This window comes from Acomys minous (assembly GCF_964271855.1).
Source record: "Acomys minous genome assembly, chromosome: 11".
Taxonomy (NCBI): Eukaryota; Metazoa; Chordata; class Mammalia; order Rodentia; family Muridae; genus Acomys; species Acomys minous.
In genome coordinates this window covers 25,994,118-26,017,443 of record NC_140492.1, presented here as the reverse complement: position 1 = coordinate 26,017,443, position 23,326 = coordinate 25,994,118, and the positions used below count along the sequence as shown (strand labels likewise).

At 35.3% G+C, this 23,326-nt stretch overlaps 1 protein-coding gene across 1 annotated transcript in view; it reads left to right on the top strand.

Annotated features, from left to right (window-relative positions):
• GBE1 (1,4-alpha-glucan branching enzyme 1) overlaps positions 1-23,326 on the top strand; it is a 234,914-nt gene that overhangs the window by 153,467 nt on the left and 58,121 nt on the right. The window contains exons 8-12 of the mRNA XM_084802365.1: positions 5,182-5,297; positions 9,345-9,472; positions 13,497-13,595; positions 17,458-17,568; positions 20,669-20,840. Coding sequence (XP_084658491.1) covers positions 5,182-5,297; positions 9,345-9,472; positions 13,497-13,595; positions 17,458-17,568; positions 20,669-20,840 — 626 coding nt within the window. The remainder of the gene's footprint in view (positions 1-5,181; positions 5,298-9,344; positions 9,473-13,496; positions 13,596-17,457; positions 17,569-20,668; positions 20,841-23,326) is intronic.

The following is a 23,326-nucleotide window of genomic DNA, read 5'->3' as shown; positions in this document are numbered from 1 at the left end:
ATACAGAAAACCTAGACCTCCCCTGTTCGGATGTGGCCAATGAACAGCTCATTCTCCACATGGAGGGGTGGTGAGAGGGGACTGCCTCCGACATGAACTCTGGTGCCTGTGATTTTATCACTTCCTCTTGAGGGGGTGCGATGGGGAGAGGGCAAGAAGAAGGGGATGCAGGCTATCCTGATGAGACCTCATAGGCTGTGGCCAGGTTGTGGGGGAGGAGCCTCCAACCCCTGACAGAGGGCTAAGGGAAGGGAATAGGGTGGAAGACGGAGGAATGGATAAATTATAAAAAATTAAAAATTAAAAAAATATGTTTGCTTTTCCATCCCAGAGTAGTAATCCTGATTGTTTTATAATTGTCTACTCAAGAGTTAGGTTCTGGTCTCATATAGAAGAAGAAAATAACAATACACAATTAGGATGGTTGTCTTGTGCAGTGCTTTCTGGCAAGACCAGCCCTGGCCTAATGACAGTAAGTTTTGATTTTAGGAAAGCTTTTCCTATTTCTAGGACTGGTAACAGAGTCTGTTCATATGTTCTTTGTACAGTGTGATTATGTTGAACATCTGCTCTTTTGTGGAAGTCTTTAGACTGTGATATGTACTATTGTAATGGGTCCCTTGCATGGAATTGGTATTCACCTGGATGGATGATGCCATGCAAACCTTTCCCTTGCTGCCTGTTTTATGTTTTGGTACAAAAATCTTGGCTACCTCTCAGAGCACTTATATAGCAAATCTTCTCTTGAAGTTCCTCAGTGAATCTCTGAACTTTGGAAGCCATCTTCAGAACCCCTAAATCATTTGTCTTGTAATTTGGGTCCAGTGAACTGAGATAAATATATTTGTGTAGTAAGAAAATGCATTGTCTATATCAAACTGAATGTTTTCATATTAGAGCCAAAAATAAAGTTACATCTCCATTCAGGTACCATGGCAACAGGCCATGATCTGACTTTTCAAGACTGAGTTCTGTATTCTGTACATACATGTGCTTTGTGTACCTGCTCTCAGATTCATTATTCTCCTTGATTCTCTATCTGTGAAGTTCTCTAATTCCCTGATTTACTGATCCAAGTATAATCAATATATTTCAAATTAGTTTCACCAGGCCACTGAGTTTATAGTCAGCTACCTTGTCTAGATGTGTCCTGGTAAGATAATACATACATCTCTGGACCACAGTAATGGAACATTCTTTATAAGTTTGAATTTCTTTTATATCTGATTGTGGTTTCTCTTTTTTTCTTATGCAACAATGTCCAGCTATTTATAAAGTGTTAGTCATATAAATCTAATTATTTTTGCTTTATTGCTCCTAATAATCTAGTATTAACAATGATCATCAAGTAATAATAAAATAATAATCTAGTTGAACATGTTTAACAGAAATTTAACAGTACTTTGTCTGTCTGTCTGTCTCCCCATCTGACTCTGTCTGTCTGCCTGTCTCTCGTGTGTGTTCATTCGTATGATGATTGCACATATGTATGTGCATGCACTTGAGAGCTGGCAGCAAACCTCCGGCGTTCCTCGTCAGATGGCTTCTGCCTTTGTTTTTGAGACAGGGTATCTCACAGGCTTGTGACTCTTGGCTTAGAATCTGGCTGTCCACTGAGACACAGGGACCCTTCATGCTTGCCTCCCATCCTCACGCATTACAGTCACCTGCCATAGCACTCGTCTCTTACACTGGTTCTGGTATCAAACCCAGCTCCTTCTTGCCTAGCAAGCACTTTACCAACTAAACTAGCTAGCTAGTACCCTCCAGAGACTTTTTTTTTTAACTTTTGCTTTTTGCTTGCTGTTGTTAACTTTACATTTTTATGTCTGAGAATTTTCTCCTGAGCTTTCAATATCAGTTTTCTCTGTTTATTTATGCTGTGCATCTTTATTCTTTCCTGTCATTTTGTAGGAGACACAACATTTTATCAATGATTCTTAATGTATAATGACATTATTTTAAAGCCAATACAAATTTGATTTATTTTCAGATCTATAATGATTTCTTTGACTACATCGCCTACCATTATTTTTATTATTGGTTTTGTTTTGCTTTTTTGTCATTGCTTTGGGTTAATATTTCATTAGATATCTAAAGAATAAAATGTACCCTGTGGAAGTTTCTAATTTGATCCTCAGTTGTCATTTGCTTAGTTTTGGAATATCACAAGACAGTGCCCCCCCATCCATGAAGACAGCTTGTTTATGCACATTGTTACACCCAGATATAGCAGTTTATTTGTATATATTAAAGACTTTTATTTCTCTTGCTTATCAAGAGAAGAATAGGTGAGTTTTTGTAGGAGTTAGTTGGACTTTTTATGACTTCTACTCTTAGTTAAAAATATGACAGAGAAATATTTTCTTTTCAGTGACTGAATCCACATTACTTACCTCTTCTGTTTGTCTCTGAAATACAGTATCACACAACTAGTTTTTCATTTTCTTTTACCATAACAGATACAGAATGCAGTTTTTTTTCTGTGAATCTGTTTTACCCAGAAATTAATCAGTGTGTGATATTTCTGTTTTGTGGAATTAATACTCCTTAGTATAACTGAGGCATGTAAATAAGTAGAAATATTTAGTGTAAGGAATGTGGAGTAAGAAAAACTTGGAAGACCTGGAAGGCACTTGCTACATCTACAAAACTCTAAACTTAAGAAAGAAACATACAGTACTCTTTACCCCACCACATAGAAAGATAGTGAACGTCAGATGAGGCCTCAGGACAGTTTGTCTTATCTTGCTTATGGTCTCACGTCTTCATATATCTGTCAAGTCGTTCATTACTTAAACAAATATTCTTTTTACCCTGATGTGGTCTTTACTAAAAAGAAAAATACGTTAGTTTACTTTTCAGTCAGAAGATGTGGCCTGAAGACATAACTCAGTGTCTGATAGCATTTTCTATGCAGTCATGAGGATCACCGAGTGGATATCTCATAGCAAACCTACAAAAGCTCCAGCTCCAGGAGATGTGAAGGCATGTACTTGCCTCTGTGTGCAAAACTAATAGCATTATATAAAAAGGATGTATAATTTTGGAAACCATGTTTTCAAACTATTATTGACACGCATATCTCTAACCTGTTCAAATCTTTTGAAATTTTCATAGAGCATTGAACCTTCTTTCCAAACAACTACAAACATGTGGGTAAAAAGGGGACATATGGGAAGTTCTGCATGGCTCCATTTTAGTTTTGCTGCAAATCCAAAACCTCAACAACAGCAAAAAGCCTACTAATTTAAGGAAAACATCAAACAAGTATATCTACACATTCCTATACAAAATAATATGATCTCTGTACAAATTGTAACATTCTTTTTGTTGAGCTCTTTTTAAAAGTATGAATAGCTTAAACAGTTGGGGCTAGAGAGATGGCTTAGTCAATAAGATGTTTGCTGTATAATCATGAGTTAATGCCCATGTGAAAATTGATACAGTGTGTCTGCAATCCCATCCCTAGGGAGGCACAGTTAGGAGGACTCACAGAGGCTTTCTGAGTAGGTAGTCTAGCTGGTGAGCAGATTCAGTGTTCAGTGGGATACCTAAGTGTCTCAGTCACTTTTCAGTTATTGTGACAAAACAACAGGGCCACGGCAACTTATACCGAAAATTGTTTACTTTGGGTCTCAGAGCACTAGGGTGTTAAGAGTCCATGACCAAACATGGCAGGAAGCACGGCAGCAGGCAGACAGGCATGGCACTGGGTCCATAATCTACAGGTAACATCATGATTGCAAGCAAGTGGCAGACAGAGCTAACTGAGAGTGGCATGGGGATTTGAAATCACAAAGCCTCCTTCCAATGAAACAAAGCCTCTAAGGAGACCACACATCCTAGTCCTTCCCAAACAGTTTTGGGAACTAGGGATCAAGCATTCAATGGCTTGTGGAAGCCATTCTCACACAAATGACAACACAGTCTTTTTTTTTTTTTTTTTTTTTTTTTTTTTTTAGATTTTTCATTTTAAGATGAAAAATCCCTTGACAGTTACACTCCATGTCCATATCTGGTATACACTGAGGCCACACATGGATACATGTTCACAAAATAAATGAACATGTGCTAATAAAATATAATTGAAATTTACATTTATAAGTATTTCTCCTATTCATCATGCGCTTCCAGATTTACTTTCATGTTACAGCATTTCTCACACTTCTGGAGGTTTCTTTGCATATACTTTTCAAGAATTCAGTAAGTTTTTAAAACTCAAGGTAACATTTCAAGTAGGTATTAGCAATAGTTTTCATCTTTCCTCAGAGGTTAGATTTCTACTTTTGGACTTGATCGTGATGGCTTAATCTCTCCTTATGTTCCTTAATATGAACAAGCTCTAAAAATACATGAATTTGAGCTGTGTAAAAGACTTGCATACACTATTGCAGCTTTGTCGTTAAGCTAAATGAAGTATTGAAGTTTTGAAGCTACAGTTGTAATAAAATAGAGAACTCAACCATGGCTTGCATCTGAAGAAAATACTAATTGGTGTTGCCCTCTCTTCAGTTGTCCGAAATAGACTTGTGTCCTGTGGTGTTTTTAATTGACTAATTCAGTACTTTTTCCTTCTGTTTTGATGGATGTGTGGCTACTTTATTAAATATGTAGGTGTTTTTGTAATTAGCTTTTTATTTTCATTTTTATAAAAGAACAGTCTAATAAATGTACTATGATTTGCCACATGATTAAGTCTTTTTATCAGTTATTTCTAAGTATTTTTAATAGATAGTCATTGTAGTCATTTCCACAACTAAAACATTTCTATCCTAAAACATTCTGAGTAGAGAAAATAACCCCCTCACATTGCTCTGATGTAATCCATGAAAAATCATTACATTTGAGTTATAAGTAAGATTTTCTTTTTTAGGTATATTATCTCTAGTAGCCGTATGAAGAGGACTGCCTTGTAATTCTTCCTTTTCCCACTTATTCTTCCTCAGATTTTGAGTGATTTTGTGGCTAAAAGGAATTTAAAATGTCTTAATTTTACAATGAGTTTCATTATTCCAAAGACATTGAATATTTTCTAGTGCTTGTATTATGTGTTTCTTGAATATCATGCTTCTTGAGATAGATAAGTAATTGTAATCCAAACTCCAAACCATTGACATGTAACAAGTAAGGAAAGCACCGTTTGCATTATACTTAACTGTGTTTTTTCTAATCTTCTAGCTGGGAAGTTTTAAGATTCCTTCTGTCGAACATACGATGGTGGTTGGAGGAATACTGTTTTGATGGGTTCCGTTTTGACGGTGTCACATCTATGCTGTATCATCACCATGGGATGGGTAGGTGCCTGATATAGATGATGCCACATCTATGCTGTGTCCTCACCATGGGATGGGTAGGTGCCTGATGTAGATGATGCCACATTTATGCTGTGTCCTCACCATGGGATGGGTAGGTGCCTGATATAGATGATGCCACATTTATGCTGTGTCCTCACCATGGGATGGGTAGGTGCCTGATGTAGATGATGTCACGTCTATGCTGTGTCCTCACTATGTGTAGGTACCTGATATAGACATACAGGATGAGTTTCTTTTTCATTGCTAAGTTATAGCCTGGTTTGAGGTTCTCTTATAGAAACTGCTGTGGCTGTTGCTGACAGCTTCACTTTTAGTTGTCCATTGTTTATGTCTTTTGCATAGTAATTTCTGATAATTAGTAAGAGGGAAAACAAAAGTGCAATTTCCGCTCTGTATTTCTCCTTAGGAATAAAGGATCCTTAATATATGGCTTTAAAAAATAAATTAAAAAAAAATAAGTAAATAAATAAATTTAAAGAAACCATTTGCCACAGCAGATTCATGATATATTAAAAAACATATTTTTAGCATTTATATTAAAGCAGGTATAAAATGATAAACATTGTGCATCATACATGGAAAAAATATTACCTTTTTAGGTATAAATATAATACACAGATTTTATTGTGTATTATAAGTGAAAATGTATAAATATATTTAAACATAAATGATATAATTGTTACATGTGAACATTTTGTGAATTATACATAGAGAAAATATGTGTGTCATTTACTTGATTTAAATTAAATTGGAGTATTGATTAGGCTATCATTTTGAAAGTTGTACAAAATTAGGCATTGAATCTTAATTCCCCAAATGGAGACAGTGGATTACCACACACACACACACACACACACACACACACACACACACATATATGCTGTGTCTTGCTGGCTAGACTAGACTAACCTCAAGCTACTAACCCTTCCTTCTCAGCCTTCATTGGAATGGTGGAATCTCAGCTATGTGCTCCCAGACCCAGAGTTTATTTTTTTCTTTTTAAAAATAAATTATGACCATCTACTGCTGGACATGAGGACTGACATTGAGTGGTTTGTTTACTTGAGTTAGACTGAAAAAAACTAAGTTTTTATTTACAGGTGGTTACCAATTGGAGACTGCTTCCAGGTTAAAGATGGATAGCCAAGGCAACTGTTTTACATCTTTGGAAGTTCTTTGTCCCATAAAGATTTTTCAGGGTATTATTTTTAAACCTTACAGGTCCTTTGTGCATATATTATGGCTTCAGATTTTGTGTTTTTATAGAATTTCTGTATGTGAAAGTGTGTGTGTGTTCGTGCGTGCGCGCACATGTGTGTGTGTATGACTTTCTGGTGCTTTTCTAGTGTTTGTTTGCTTTTTCCTATTCTACTTTATTTGTTTTTGCTTTATCTTATCTTATTATTCTTCAGGTGCCTGTATGTGTTCCAAGGTGAGACAGAAAGCGTGAGAATCTGGATGGGCGAGGAGGGAGGAGGAACTCAGAGCAGTTGGGAGAGTGGATGCCATGATCAGAATACAGTGTATGAAAAGACAATTTTATGTTTAAGAAAATAAAAATAGTTTAAAAGTGGAGGATACATATTATCAAAAATAAAATGAAGATGAAGAGAAACATGTCGACAATAAATCTTGCTCAAGTGTCTTCTAAGGAGAGCCTTTGACGCCGAAGTGCACTGCCACCACCTCTTAATCATGCCCTGCCAGTGCTCTAGGAAAGAATTTACAGCTGTCACACTCCAGGCTTCCCCTATCGCTGCCCTTCAGTTTAGAGAGAAGCTGTCTTTGAGGAGACAAAAGACAAACATGGTGAGAGACAGGGATCCTTCCCTAGTTTAAAACTGCCTTTGTCAAAGGCTAGGAGATGCAGGAGGCTGAGATATTGAGGAAATGAACAAGAATTTATGGGTTATGTAAAACACAGTCCAGTGTTTTACAGAGAGTAGAGAGCCCCAGAAATCATTAAGGAAAAAATTCTGGGTTACTTTATATGTTTCCCCCTTGGAATGTCAAAACAAAACCTAAAACTACAAGACACATGGTCAGATAGCAAATGATAAAAATATATGTGATGAGGTAATCAGGATAAAGATATGTATACTATTTAATCTATAAATTCAGTGATTAAAATCATCAGGAGATGTAGAGGCAAAAAATAATTTACTTCATGAATTTGAAAAAACGTCTGAATTGATGCTAGTCCGTTGTCCAAAGTAGTGTGTTTAGAATTCTTAGGGACACAAAGTGTGGCTTATGATTTTGGTTGGTGAATAGTAAGGTGCTGTAGAAAATCGGAAATTTTAGCATAAGGATGGAAACTTTTAATTGTAAGATATTTATATATGGGATATAACATACAGGATGATCTGTGTGGTTCTCTGTCCTATATTGCTGGTATAATTTAATCGGAAGCCATGGGTTTCAACTCATTTTTTTTAAACCTTGCCTCACCCTGCCTCTAACTTACAAGCATGCTCTGCTACCAGTGCATAGAATAAATGTGATTAATTTGATTGGGAAAATGAGTATACACCACACACCTATATGTAAGTGTTATCCTGGGCAATCAAGAGTGCTTCCCATGCAGGCCTCATGACCTGTATAGGTAAACATGGAATAGAAGAATCCCCGACATGAAATTGTCTTCTGCCCTCCTCTGTTCATCTTCACGATCCCCCTGAAAATAACAATAAAATAAGATTAAAACGTGTTTTGAGTGACTTAAATAGCTACACTTTTTGTCCATTCTCTATTGTAAACCAAGGAATGATGGGTGTTAGCTGAGTTGGAAGTTTGGCAGATAATTACTGTTGAGTTGTATACGTGGAAAAAGTTGAGACATGACCTTTTATAATTACACATTAACTTATCTGCTAATGCCACAGCCCAGCAAATAGATGTGACAAAATAAGGTTCAAAATGAAGTGCTTAGGTAAATGGGCCCAGGGCAGAGTGGGGGAGGGGTGGGAAAGAAAGGCTATTAAGTATTGATCTGAAGCAGTGTACAGCTAAGGGTAAGTAGTGAAAGGAATACACAGTGAATGGTATAGTCATTTTAACCAAAACAAGAAGAAGATGAGAGGAGGAAGTTTAGGCCTACCTTATTCACCATCATTGCTAATCTGTAGTATACAAATCACAGCAATTAATATAAATAATACTTTTCAGTCTCAAAGTGCTTTTTCTATTTGCTCTAGTTTATCTTTTTTTTTAAACCTAAAATTTTTAAGACATTAGGAAAAAAAGCTAACATTTAAAAAATTATTATTATTAACTGTGTTCTTTGATATGATGTGCAAATGCATTCTGATTAGGTCCTCCCTCTGCCCTCTTAACTCCTTCTCATTGCTACCAGCCATCCCTCTTCTCCTTCTTCAGGCCTTGCCCCAGGTTCATGACTTGTTTGTGTTTGTAAGCCTTTTTTTACAGAAAAAGATTGAGTGAGTGAGTGTGTATACAGTGCTCTGCCTGCATGTACCCCTGTAAGCCAGAAGAGGGCAGTATAGGTCGTTATGAATGGCATCTGTGTGACCACAGGCTTGAGACTACCTGATGAGGCTGTTGGGGTGGGTACACACTTACAGACAATGACTCCTTCCTGGATCAACTCGTAGCAAGCAGTTCAGTAGTAAGTGGTACAGCTCCCCGAGCCCTTCATCAGTCAATGCCTGATTGTTTCAAGGCCAGTTATTTTACTTTTTTCTGATATGGTGGAAATGTACAAAAATATCTGACGATTAGCATTCAATTTCAGTATTATATTACTTATTACACTGCTATGAAATTTATTTAGAATTAAATTACATCTTTAAAGTGCTCGTTGTTTTGTTTCTTTCACACAGAAATTGGTTTGCAGGATTTTCTGATCTCTGAGTATTGACAAGAAATACTGAGTTAGTACATTTTCAGGTGGTAACTTCACTTTCATTTCCTTATAGAAGCACATCCCTCACAATTTGAGATATGTTTTCACAGATTAAGATTTACATAATTATGTAATATGTTCCATTTCTTCCTGTTTATTAGGTCAAGGTTTTTCAGGTGACTATAATGAATATTTTGGACTACAAGTAGATGAAGATGCTTTGGTTTATCTCATGTTGGCAAATCATTTGGCTCACACGTTATACCCAGACTCTATAACAATAGCAGAGGTAAGTCTACAGTGATGTCCTACCATCTGTACCCTTATTAAAGAATATTTTGTCAGCATACATTATTTGAATAACTAAACTCATGTCATCAATAATTGCAAAAGTGGAATTGTGCCCTGATGGTGGTCCAGCTCTCTTGTAAGGATGACATGTTATTTGGAATTCACTGTTTTCCTAATAGGGGATAATTTACCCTAATTGCTTGTCACTATTCCATTGTTAGAAAGAACACACCAGTGGCTAGGAGGTAAAATGTCCTAATCAGTGGACAGGTCCTTCTGCCCCGAGACCTTCAGTTGTGAGAAGAATTGAATATTAATGTGCATCTGTCAATTTATTTATTTATTTATTTCCTGGTTTAATCGTTAGAGATGGCATGGATCACTGCCTAACGCTTTCCTGAGCGTTTCATGTTCGCATGCGATTACCTTTCTTGTTTATGGTATTGCTCTCAGGCTGCCAAATGTTCACGAGTTATTCATGATTACGAAAAGTTCATGATTAACTGTCCCAAAGCTGTGCTATAATGATATAATTTGGTATATGCATAATTGGCAATTCCCTTCCTGGTGATAAATGTGATAAATTAAGAAGTTTGTTAAATGGTTCTGCTAATTTAGATTTAATACTACAATCCCCTCTGGTTTTCTGAGTCCTCTACATAGGAATTATTATTAAAATTGAATTTAGCATGTTAATAATTTTATATCAAGTATATTTGTGGTCATATAAGATAATAATCCTGGGCTTAAGAAGAGTCAGGATTAAGATGTCCACTTGTCCTGTCAGCATTACACTTATTGGAATAGTTCCCCATCCTATAGCATTTATTATTTTATAGCCTTTTTCCTGTCTATCATTTCTCAGATCCAATAATCTCCAGCAAGTTCATGTAACTCTTTTGTTAGACTATAGATAGAAAACAGTTTTATTTCTTTCAGTCCTTTTGCCTTTTACATGTTGTTTTGGAATATTTTCAAAAGGTATTTCTGAAATAGTATAGAACTAATACACAAGTAGAAAATTACAATATATCCAGTAATAATTCATAGTATCTACTTCACTACTCTTCTCAGAGCTAATAACTATACTTTGTTCTAAATTCCTCTTAAGAGTAGGTCATTCTAAGCTTCATTTACTTCTTAAAAACAGTATTTTAATTTATCTGTCAAACTTCAAAACTTAGTATGTCAAATATATTTGTGACAATCAAAAGCAGAGATAACATCTGTGACACATTACTACAAACAATTAATGACAGTACAAATCAAAAGTGAATAGTGAAGCAAAAGAAGCAATTATTTAATACATGAAAGTTAAAATTGTTACATTGATCTTTCCATTCATTTCCAGTAAAATGGTTTCATCATCTAGGGAGCTCTTGTCTGATTATCAGTGTTTCTGCCAGTGAAGCTCTCAGACTTTAGCCTACTTTATATTACTTGGTTTTATAATTTAAAAAAAAAAAAACAAACAAACAAGATCTGCTTTCAATTTATTCCACCCAAATTGAAAACTGCTTCAATTTCAATACATAGCTTTTCTGTCTAGTGGGAGTCTCTTCAAAATTTGGAATTGAGCTTCATTTTTTAAAAAAGAAATGTATGTAGAACAATGAATAAGTGATGACATTTCATATAATACATATTGTAGAAAGATGAATTTATTACTAATGACAATTATAACAGAAACCTGTAAAGAAAAATGTTCACTATTCTACAGTTATTTTATTAACTAAAACTTTTCCATGAGTTATCTTCCTTGTCAGTAGTCAGAAGTACTTTTTAGATTTGTTTTGTTTTGTTTTGTTTTGTTTTTCGAGATGGGGTTTCTCTGTGTAGCCTTGGCTGTCCTGGACTTGCTTTGTAGACAGGCTAGTCTCCAACTCACAGAGATCCACCTGCCTCTGCTTCCCTGAGTGCTGGGCTTACAAGTATGTAGGACCATGCCCAGCTATACTTTATTTTTTAAAAGATACATGAAATACAAACTATGTAAAGTTTTCTCAAGCAAAGTTACTTTGAATTAAATTCCAGCTACCAGCAATCATTCCAGATCATTTGATCACAGTAAAACTCTTTGCAAAGTATTTCCCTGTAACGCCAGCATCTAATAAGGAGCCTGATGTTTAATACATTTTCAGTCCGTTTTTTTTTTTAAACAGCAAATTGAACTGAATACCTACAATATCTGTGAAAGTATCACTTCTGTTTTTCTAAGTATGGCTTTTAAAGCGTGTTCCCTGTTGATCTTTATTCACTGTTTCCACGGTGAGCTTTAAAGAAATATGAAGAACTACAGCATTATGAATAGGCATTTTAATTTCTAGTGTTTGTTTCCCAATATATCATGTATTTATTTATATTCGTCTACCATAAGAAAGAGATGAATTAGTTTAGAGCCCAAAGAAATCAAGTTTTTCTGTGGGCAGAATTTGTAGATGAGATGACCAGAACAGCATCATTTTAGCTATCTCAGATTTCAGAGCATGATATCATTTTATAAGGACTTCCAAGGAAGAATTTGAACAATGATGCATTTTAAAAACGCGTGTCACAAACCTAGAGCATATGTACTTCAAAGGAGTCACAGCATACACAACTTAAAAGATTTAGGGAACACTGGTGGAAAAGTGTAAGTCTCTCCCTTTGCTGCCTATGTCACTTGTCATATATGGGCTGGTAAGTATTGTCATTCCATGGCAAGTATAGATACATATGTATGTCTTTTTGTTTGCATGTAGATACTTGAAGTAAAGATACCTGGTTTATCTTGTACCTTCCAGCACCTTTAAGTCCATCACTCAACAAATATTTATTGCGTATCTTCTTTGTGTCAAGTGCTATGTGCTAAGCAAGATTCTCGGGTCACATTAATTAGCAAAACAGCTTCCTCATTACATATCTTACAAGCAAGTAGTAAGGACATAGAACACTGGGTAGTAAGGTGCATAGCAAATGTTTAATGTTTGGCTGCATAATTGCATCATCAAGTAAAGAATTTCATATTTCTACTATTAGATATGGAGCTTTGTTTTAAGACAAAAAATACAATTAAATTATCTCATAAGATGTGGACTGTTATTCTAAAGAGGAATTGGAGACAGAGCAACTCCATTTGAAAACATACAGTCTAAGCAAGACATAGTTAATAATAAATAAGACTGGCCACCGAAACTGAACAGATGAAAAGGATTAGTTTGAAAGCTGGTGTGGAGTTAGAATGATACTATTTTGCTGCTGTTATTACAAAGACATCTTCTAGTGCATCTGTGTCCTTATGCTCAGTTTTTTTCAGCTCAGTTGTCTATTTGATTAATATTTACTAATCAATAGTCTACGGGTATCATGACAGAAGAAAACACTCCGTCAACAGGCTTGATGCCTGAACCATGACTCCTCCATTAATAAGCCTCTATCTCTCTAGATTCCTTCACCTCTGTGTGCCTTTGTTTCTGTATCTGCTAATGAAAACACCCAGTAGCTGATCCCAGTGACCCTTTCCAGTATAACCTAGGAAAGTGACGCCACCTCCCTGCTTTACTGTTTATTCGCTGTGTGTTTTCCATTTCATCAGGAGCTGGTACTCACAGGGCTACAGAGAGAGAAGTATAGCAGATATATGCTATATGAATTTTTGTTTTTAGTAAACCTGGTAGGTAAAAACTTTAACAAATAAAAAAAGCCTCTAAGATTAAACCTTTTTTGAAAAGCCTTTTACTACTTTCTGTTCTCAAGGTAATCCTAATGGAAGGAAGCAAAAAATCTTTTAGATCCAAACATGTGTTAGAATGAAAACATTAATCAAAAGTTTTATCAGGAACTAAGATGTGAATTCACAATTACATCTGCTTTTACAATTGTGTTTATTAAGATAGTAGAAACATATACCTCTGTTTTTTGTTGTTGTTGTTGTTGTTTTCTTTCTTTTTTTTTTTTTTTTTTTTAATTTGTTGGCCTAGGCTTTTCTGCCAGGGAACTTGTTTGAATAACATGAACTGATCATTCTAATGTACTTTGTTTAGGATGTTTCAGGGATGCCGGCTCTTTGTTCTCCAACTTCCCAGGGAGGAGGTGGTTTTGATTACAGATTAGCAATGGCAATTCCAGATAAATGGATCCAAGTAAGATTTTATGTGCCTGTGTATCTAACATGAATTTATTTGTTGTTTAATTTATTTATTAATCATGACCATTAGTTGCATATATTGGTACAATATTATCTGCTCTGCAAATGCATCATTCTTGTGTTTTTTTATAAGATAGTTCTCAAATTTTTAATGGAATATTCCAAGGTTTTTACATTTCTTTATTCAGGCAAGAGAAATTAATATTAATAAAATGTTGAGTGGAATTTTGAATTCTAAGTGCAGATCTGTGAATCTGCTTTATTCTGTACTCAAAACACATACGACTTTATCAAAACATTTCTTGCTAACCATAGTCATCTAGTGATATAGAAATTACTTTGTATCTTGTACTTACTTCAGAGTGTGGCCTTTCACTCAGCAAATCTGATTCACTCATATCTTTACTCAATAATTCTTACCAAATCTCAAACAGTAGGATGGAATAATTATAGATGATAGCTGTATTTTTTCTCAACTTTATTAATTTTAATAATTCAAGTAATTTAGGTGTCCTCTATCCTTTTCTTTATTCTCTGTCTGTTCTCTCTCTCTCTTTCTCTCTCTCTCTCTCTCTCTCTCTCTCTCTCTCTCTCTCTCTCTCTCTCTCTCTCATGCCCTTTGTGTATGTATGTGCATGTATATGTGTGTATATTTATATGAGTTTTCCTAGAAGACCAAGGTCATTATATAAACTTAGGTTTGATAAACACACTTAAAAAAGAAATGCCTGTAGTCACAGGCTGAATAATATAAATAGTAAAACATCTATGTGAATAATTATAACTTTCCAATGAGCCCTTAAGTACATAAGAACTAATTTCAAGATGCCACAGTGATAGAGGAGTTCAGCAATGTTGAAGACCGCATAGGATCTATGAACAATGCTATTGTCATCATTACTTCCTGCCCTTTCTGTTCTTGCAGACAGGTTCTACAAAGCTCAGCTCTGATAGTGAGGGGGTAACAACTTGACTTCCGTTTTTCTTTAATAATGATTCTTCACATATTACCAGGTCCACACATAGTTTTTTTTTTTTTAAACAAATTCTTTTAGGCTGCATGATTGTTCTGGCTTAGTATATTGAAAGATGTGTTGAGTTTGTTACTATATAGACAGTGTTTGTTTTTTAACATTTATTCCTTTGGTACAATGTTATCAGCCCAAACTTTTTATGATTTCTAGCCTTTCTTATAGAAAATTTTCTTTCCTAAGTGCCAGATCCTACTTTTTAACCTATTACTAAAATTCTTCATCATCCTTTTTATATGTTCAAGAATATATCAAAAGTATAGATCAACCAAGAATAATTTCCCGGTCAATCATAGCTCACAGTGGGATGTAGTCTTCTTAGAATTTTGATGGTATTTCCCTTCTCCCAACTCTGAATCTTTAAAATTGCCCTATGAAACTTTTTAGTACCTTCTATACAATGGAAAGTTTATCATATACTGCCTACAATGCAATCATCTTGAATTCAGAAATCCTTTGAAGACATATGACATTTTCAATTTTATGCAGCTACTTAAAAATGTTTCTGCACCACCAAATTTATTGGCTTCCTTCATAAATCTGGAAAGTTAAAATATTTTTAAATCTTTAGATACAGGGACTTTCCTCTGTTTTTATGAGCCACATAGTTAAAAACATAGTCAGGCCCTGGAGAGAAAGCTCAGCCCTTGGGAGCCCTGGTTTCTCTTCCAGAGGACCTTGGTACAATTCCCTGTACCCTCTTCAGGACTCATGGATGGCTATAACCCCAGTCCCAGGAGACCCAATACCTTCTTCTGGCTTCTGCAGACACTGCCTGCATGTAGTATGCAGGCATATGTTGCACGCAAGACATCAAACATATAAAATAAGTAAAATAGTTTACATTTCTTTTTAAGTAAATAGATGAAAATTATTGTCCCCAAATAGCAGTCAGACAGAAAACTATATTAAGCCAAATGACAAATCCAGTCCAAATATATGTGTCTTTCATTATCATCTGCTCAAAAGATATGAATGAGACAGGAATGCTATATTGCAGGCATGATTTTATTGCACAGTAATATGTCAATATTCTATTTGTGTTCATTAATATTCAGGTGATTACAGTATCATTATATTTTAACCATTTCCTTAAGAAGTATTTACAAATATTTGGAAGACTCAGTTTTATCTGGTTTGAATTAGCCTGGGTAAATTTACATAACTGATGCTATCCTGTAAAGGTGACGTAGCATCACCCTACCAAATACCTTCTGAGCATTGTGTTTTTGTGACATAGATAGACATAGATATTGCTTATACTTTTTGTGTTGAAAAAGTTGTATATTCATGAACAATTTGTAACAAATAAGTTCTTCAGTGTTACAATTTCTAAGTTTGTACAATGCCAATAATGAATATACCAACATCGATCTAAGGTGTGGAAAATCTCTTGCCTCCTAAGTAGACATCCATTTTATTCTGACTCCCAGTCACTTCTTTATCCCTAGCAATGACTACTGTGGCCTCCACTTCTATGATCTCTTATTTTATAGAATGTTGTCTGAACAGAACCATGCAGTTGAAAATTTCCTAGATTAGCATTTTCTCTTAGCAAAGTTCTCTAGAGATTTAGCTATGTTTATCTGCTACCAAAATTTTCATTAGTTTTCTCATTACATGGCAATGTGCCACAGTTTCGGAAACTTGCTGCATTGCTCAGTTATTATCCCATCTGCAGGCTGCATCCATCATACTATCCTATTCTGAGACAACAAAACACCCAAATGAAGGACATACACAAATGCATAAATAAAAGAGAACAAGGCCCCGGGGCCATCTTGCAGTTTTGCCTAGAAGCATGTTTCCTTGATGCTTTGAACAGAGATGTGACCTGAACAGAAAAAGATGTATTGAATGATAAGAATCTGCACTTAACATAAACTCGAGCAGCCTCCCCTTGAGTAGGCTAGGCAGGGGAGAAGAATTTGCACGATAGCCATAAGGCTGTAAAGAAATAAAACGTCAAGTACCCAGTGGTAGACTCCGGTAGGAAACAATTCATGTAAGGAAAGAGGGTCAGTAGTGTCATGTACAGAAAGTAGTTATCTAAGAAAGAGTAATTACTGACCCAAGAGATGACCATCTGAGGTCTTAGGTAGGCCAGTGGCATCACAGCGGGGCTAAAGGGCAGAAGCCATAATAAAGAAAATGAAGTGGAAAGAAAATCAGTGTGGTCTATTAAGATAATAATTATTTTATGATAATTAGGATTTCCACTCTGAAATAATTGTTTTAATTATCATTGTTTATGAATGTAATGAAATACTCTTCCTGCCACCACATTTTTATTCAAGTCTAAAAATGTAGAAAGTGTATCTCTAATATGTGAAACTTACCAGAGGACCTAGTGTGAGCTAATAGTAAAGTGAACCAAAATTGAGTGCCAATCATGAAGTTCCACTTATTACAGGTAATTAAAAAGTGGCAGAGATTTCAAAGTGTAATTTAAAACATAGGGAGGAAACCAATTACCTGCACACCAACATGCATGGTATACCCTTCCACTTACATGTGCTGAATTAAATCTTATACAGTGCTATACGTGAAATATGCACAGCAGAAAGGTGAATGAAACCTAGCATTGTAGCTTCATTAATACCTTGTGAGTAGATAACTACCTGGCACAGTTGCCATTAGCAGAATGTTCTTGAGTGCTTATGTTATATGCAGATAAAGCTTTACTTTTGGTAAAGCCACAATGATAGCATCACTCACTATATATGCATGTCAAATAGCTTAGAATGATATGTATGCCTTCAGATTGAGGTTTAAAGAAAGGAAAATGTGTGTTACTTAGGAGTCAGTTTTCTCTCTTGTGTGTAGCTACTCAAAGAATTTAAAGATGAAGATTGGAACATGGGCAATATAGTATACACTCTCACAAATCGACGCTACCTTGAAAAATGTATTGCGTACGCAGAGAGCCACGATCAGGTAAATAAATACTTATAAAGTCATTTTTCTTCCCTGTCAGTATTTGTCTTCCTCTTCTGTTATATCTCTAAATACAAACAGTTATAGTTAAGTACAGGTATAGTATAGTACTATCTGTGTATGCATATACTCACATAAATCCACATTTGAAAAACATATTAAAATTTCTTTTCAGGCCTATAAATTACACTTCCTAGTTGCAGTCCCATTCCTCACACTGAAGTTCCAAGTGTTAATGTGTTTATTTTGTCATAGGAAGATTAGTGGTTTTACTCTAGTGCATTGATACTACCATGATAGGTTCCTGCGTAAAAACTTTCTTCTTTTACACCTTCTCCTTCAAACACAGTAGTCTCCTTCGGTAATTGGTACTTGTCCCTCTTTAGTGTATCTCCTCTCTTGCAGCCTGAGCTATTTTCAAAAGAACAAGCATCAACTTGTCGGCCTAGTTCTGCTGACTGAAGCATGCCGCTCAGAGTCACTGGTGGAGGTCCAGTTTCATCCCTCACCCAGCTCTAAGACTTCTACTTAATACTATACAAATGTGACCTGTTTCAGAAAGGTCCACTTCTTCAGTCTGACACTTCACTCTCACCTGAGAGGCTCCCCCCAGACCTGGCTTTAAGTATCACATTCCCTGTGAAGCCCTATTTTAGCAAAGAAAAGCTGTTGCCTTGTGCTTTGCATTCCCATCAAGCATTTGGGCAAGCAGAACGCGGGTTCCCACTTATTTTGTAACCCTACACTTGAATACTGCAACTGTCCCTACAACTCTCAATAAATATAGTATGTCAGCATGGGCGACACCATTTAGCAATTTAAAGCTATTTTAATTCTTTTTGTGTATGTGTATCAAGGTTTCTCTATGTAGACCTACCAGTCTCGGAACTTGCTATGTAGACCAGCAGCCTTGAAACTCAGAGATAGCTGCCTGCTCCTCTTCCTAAGTGCCAGAGTTAAGGGCGTACATCACTGTGCCTGCCTCATTTTTACTCTATATGCATCAGAACTATAAAAATTCTATTTCATCGGTTAAAAATAGAGGCAATAAATATTTTGACATTCTTTGGAATGTGTATATTAAGAAAATTAAGACAATAACTATATTTGTTATTGTAGTACAAACAGGCGTGTTAAATAATCGCTTTTTGGTTTTTTCCTCTTGTTAGGAATGTGTAGATATAGGCCACTGGTAAAGCGCCCTGCCTCACACTTTCCCTATTTTGTTGCCTATCCATACTGTAAAGTTGAAAGCAGGTGTGCTTGCTCAATTTCATATTTTCCTCCAGTGTAGCATATATAAGTACTTGTGATAAAGTATTTATTTGCCTAAAATATTTACTGTTTTAAACCTTAAATAGAAGTTTGTGAACTGCAAAGTAAATCTATACTAAATTTGCAACTATTTCCGACTGGGGCATACTTTCTTATCAAGTAAGTCATAAGGTCTGCTCTCTATATAACAGATCAAATACATACCTATAAAAACACAGACAAGAAAAGAACCACAGCTTAAAGGGTACAAAGCATGGAGCATGGAGGGGGAAACTCTCCCCATGTATACACCAGTGAAATTTAAAATGTGGGCATATTTAAATATTACTATTTTGCTGAAGACAGAACTCTCAGCACAATGTAAAATCATCACTGTGTAACATATATATTACATGTTAGTGAATATGAACATGAACATGAGTAAATAAAATACAAACCATAAGTAGGATAAAAAATTAAAAAGAAGGTTTATAGATTTACTTTGCAATTTTTTAGCCTATCTGTAAAGAAATGTACATTTTCTGAGAATTGTTTTACTCTTTCAAGAAATACAAATGGTCAAGAATGTCAAAAGTGAACCAAATTCCTCCTTTATTACAAAAGGAAATGTACTCTGATTTTTAAACTTGATAAAAAGTCATCTAAACACATATTTATATAATGAATAGATATAATACAAGGTAAAAGGTTTTAGGTAAATTCTTAACTTTAACGATTAAGTATCTGAGAATATCTAAGTATTCTAATCTAATCTACTATTCTAAGTATAATATCTTAGATATTACTTAGGATACAAATAACCTAAGATTAACATAAACATTGAGTTATATATAGGTATGTATAAGATTACTAAGATTAAATATCAAAGTTTTCCCCAGTGGTATATATTTTAGAGATCCACTTGACTTAAAAATAATCTTCCCCTGTGAAAAACTGAAGGCATCAAAATACTTTATAACAGAATTTGAAGTTATGAAAGCAAACGGGTATACATAAGGCCATGAGTAGGGAAGGCGAATTGTTTAGGATCTGTGATGCAAATCCACACTCTTACTTCAAAGAAGTCACTCTAATTAAGAGAGCTCAGTGGTATGACAGGAATGTAAATGTAAATAGTTCCAAGATGAAGCTCATAGTAACACACTGAGATTATGGGCTACGCCGTCTACACCTTGCACTATTACTGCTCTGCTGAAGATGATTACTTTCGTTAGTTAACTGTCCTGAGCCTTGATTCATGCAAGTTGTTTCAAGCCCTCTCTCCGGCTACCTGGTGCATAATGAATCTTTTGTCCTAACTATCAATTATTATCTTTCAGATAAGCTAAATTCAAGTTAAGTAGCAAATAAAGTAAGACTACAAGCCCGAATTTTTATTATATAATGGGAACAAAGAATTGTTGTGACTTATTTATATACTTTACCATTTCACATACATGCATGTGTATATGTAAACTTTTCTATTGTTTCAAAAAAGGTGAAATCGTTGTATAAAAATTATTCTGGCTGTGTAATATTCTTACTACTATAGAAAGTGTTTGAAAAAAAATTAAGCACCATCCTAGATGTAACAACTATTTCAAGTTTCTGATTATGATCTTTTTAACCAATCTTTTCCAAACATTTAAATAGTGTCATAAAAATCTTCATTGGTCTGTTTTACCATCTGCCTTTTGTCAAAGTAGCCACTGAATAATTAATACTGATCCTGTATAACCCCCTGCTATGCTGATCCTCTATCACCCCCTGCTACGCTGTGGTAAGTTAGAACTGCTTTGACTTAGCACCCATGGCCCCCACTGACCTCAGGGAATTGGTTGTGCAGGCACTCGTCGGCGATAAGACACTAGCATTTTGGTTGATGGATGCTGAGATGTACACGAACATGAGTGTTCTGGCTCCTTTCACTCCAGTGATTGATCGAGGCATCCAGCTTCACAAGATGATTCGACTCATTACTCATGGGCTGGGTGGAGAAGGCTATCTCAATTTCATGGGTAAGTGTGAGTTATATAGAAACTGAAGCCGGGCTTAAGGTGTTAACTAATATAAATGATGAGGAATCCTTTGGTTTTTCAGATTTAAAAGCATATAACCTTGAATTTTATTAAATATTTTTGTCAATCAGAATACTAAATATTTTTACATCCTAAAACTCATATTTTAAATTTCTTCCTCTTGATTTTATTGTAGCATTTTAACATTCAGCATACAAAGTTGCAGTTGTGAAATAACAATGTATTAAGCAAATGGTTTGGATTTTCTCCAGGTTATTTGCATGCAGGATTCTTGTGTCACAGGAGTGACAGCCATGATTGAGGGACATTGTGAACAGCAAAATACTCACATTTGATAGCCTCAAAGTATTAGAGGGTACTTCCCTGTGAAGAATGTTGAATAATGAAAGAAAAAAAAAACTAACTACTGTTTCTATATCATTTGCTCTACAGCAAACATTTGAATGTTTGTATTTTATGGCAGTCAAGCTTCTTGGCTGCAGAGCAATACATAAAACTACAAAGCAAGTCTAGGACCCTGACTTGTTTTTTCAAAAAAAAAAAAAAAAAAAAAAAGGAAAAAGAAAAAAATGCTTTTGAGTACTAGATTTATTCAGTTCTTTCAGAGAGCTTTATATGAAATCTCAGGATTTTCAGTGCCCTCTCTTATTTGCATGCTATAACTTGGAAGATAGACTCCAGAAAGTTTCTAAGGTGCACCATTTCCTCTTTCTTAGTGGTTCTCAGAGTAGAGCAATTTCTGCAGAGCTGGGGCATTGGTTAATATGCCTAGATTATTAATCATAATGTTTCAAAAATATTAATTTTAATGCATGAATTGTGACAAGTGCTTATTCTGTTGGAACACTCTTTTCATGAAACTGCCAATAGTAGCAAAATAACCAATTGTAATTGCTTCTAACAGCTATCTTTCTATAAAGTTGATTAATTGACCACATGTGTGATAGCAAATGTAACTTCAAAATTATTGTTTGATATGGGATCACGACCTCTTCTCTGTTTTAATTAACTAACTTTTTTTCTTGAAAACAACTCCTACTTTTAATGCATCCTTATCTACCTTATCTAAGCACGAAATTCCTCTGCTTTTAAATCAGCAATCTCTTAATAGCATTAAATGTTCTCATTAGTAAAATTGTTTATAAAATTTACTATTTCCCTACTAGCTGTCCTAACTGTAAATATCTTATTCTTTTATTTTTTTGTCATCACGTCTCTGCATTACTTAAAAGCCTTTTGTATCTCTCTCCCTCTCCCCCTCCCTCCCTCTCTCTCTCTCTCTCTCTCTCTCTCTCTCTCTCTCTCTCTCTCTCTCTCCCTCTCCCTCTCCCTCTCCCTCTATATATGTGTGTGCATGTATATGTGTGTATATTTATATGCTTTTTCCTAAAAGACCAAAGTCATTATATAAACTTAGGTTTGATAAACACACTTAAAAAAGAAATGCCTGTAGTCACCGGTTGAATAATATAAGTGGTAAAACATCTATGTGAATAATTATAACTTCCCAACGAGCCCTTAAGTACATATGAACTAATTTCAAGATACCACAGTGATAGAGGTGTTTAGCAATGTTGAAGACTTCTTGGTGACCTGTTAGCCTTGAAGGACAGAGCAGACCCCCTTATCCCCACCCTTGGGTTTCCCATCTAATTACTCTGCTCTGCCAACCAAACTATTTTTCAGTTTATGGCATGCCACAGGCTCTTTCCAATCTGAACGCCGGAACTTTTGCTTTTTCTCTGCCTGGGATTACTGCACTGTTAGGCCGTCTTTCCTTCCTGTCTTTCATGCTCAGAACTTCATTTGTAACAGTGTTTATTTAGTGCCCCACTATACTGTGTGTTCTAGTGCTCCAAATTTACTTGCACGTGATTTAACTTAATCCCATTTTAAACATTCTTGAAGATGTTGCATCTTTGATTAACTTAGTACTCTGCTAGTACCCATGTTACCCACATTGTACTTGTAGGACTCTTATTGTTTTCTTTTGGTTTTCCTCCTTTTCTTTTTCTGGCAAATCTTAGTCCAGAGGGAATCTGGGCACAGAGGTTAGGTGAATTCTAAATTATGTTTTATCCCAACTTCACATGATGATATCCCAGCTCTTTGAGGTAAAGGGACATGTTTCATGGTCTAGAGCTAGGAAGTGGCAGCAGCTGGGCCCTCGTTCATTCTCAGAGTGTTTAACTTGAGAATATTACAAAATAATTATACTTAGCTCAATTTGTATCCTCAAATGTGTGGCTAATATGACTGAATAGCCTAGAGGATAAAAATGATCTGGTTGGAATCCAGCCTTCCAAGTGCTTGTATGTATAAATGGGTACAAGGAATCTTTATTGTGTACAGTCATTTCTTTGTGGTGGTGTTATCCACTAAATGTATGTGTGTGAGTTTGTGTGTATATATATATATATATATATATATATATATATATATATATATATATATATATATATATT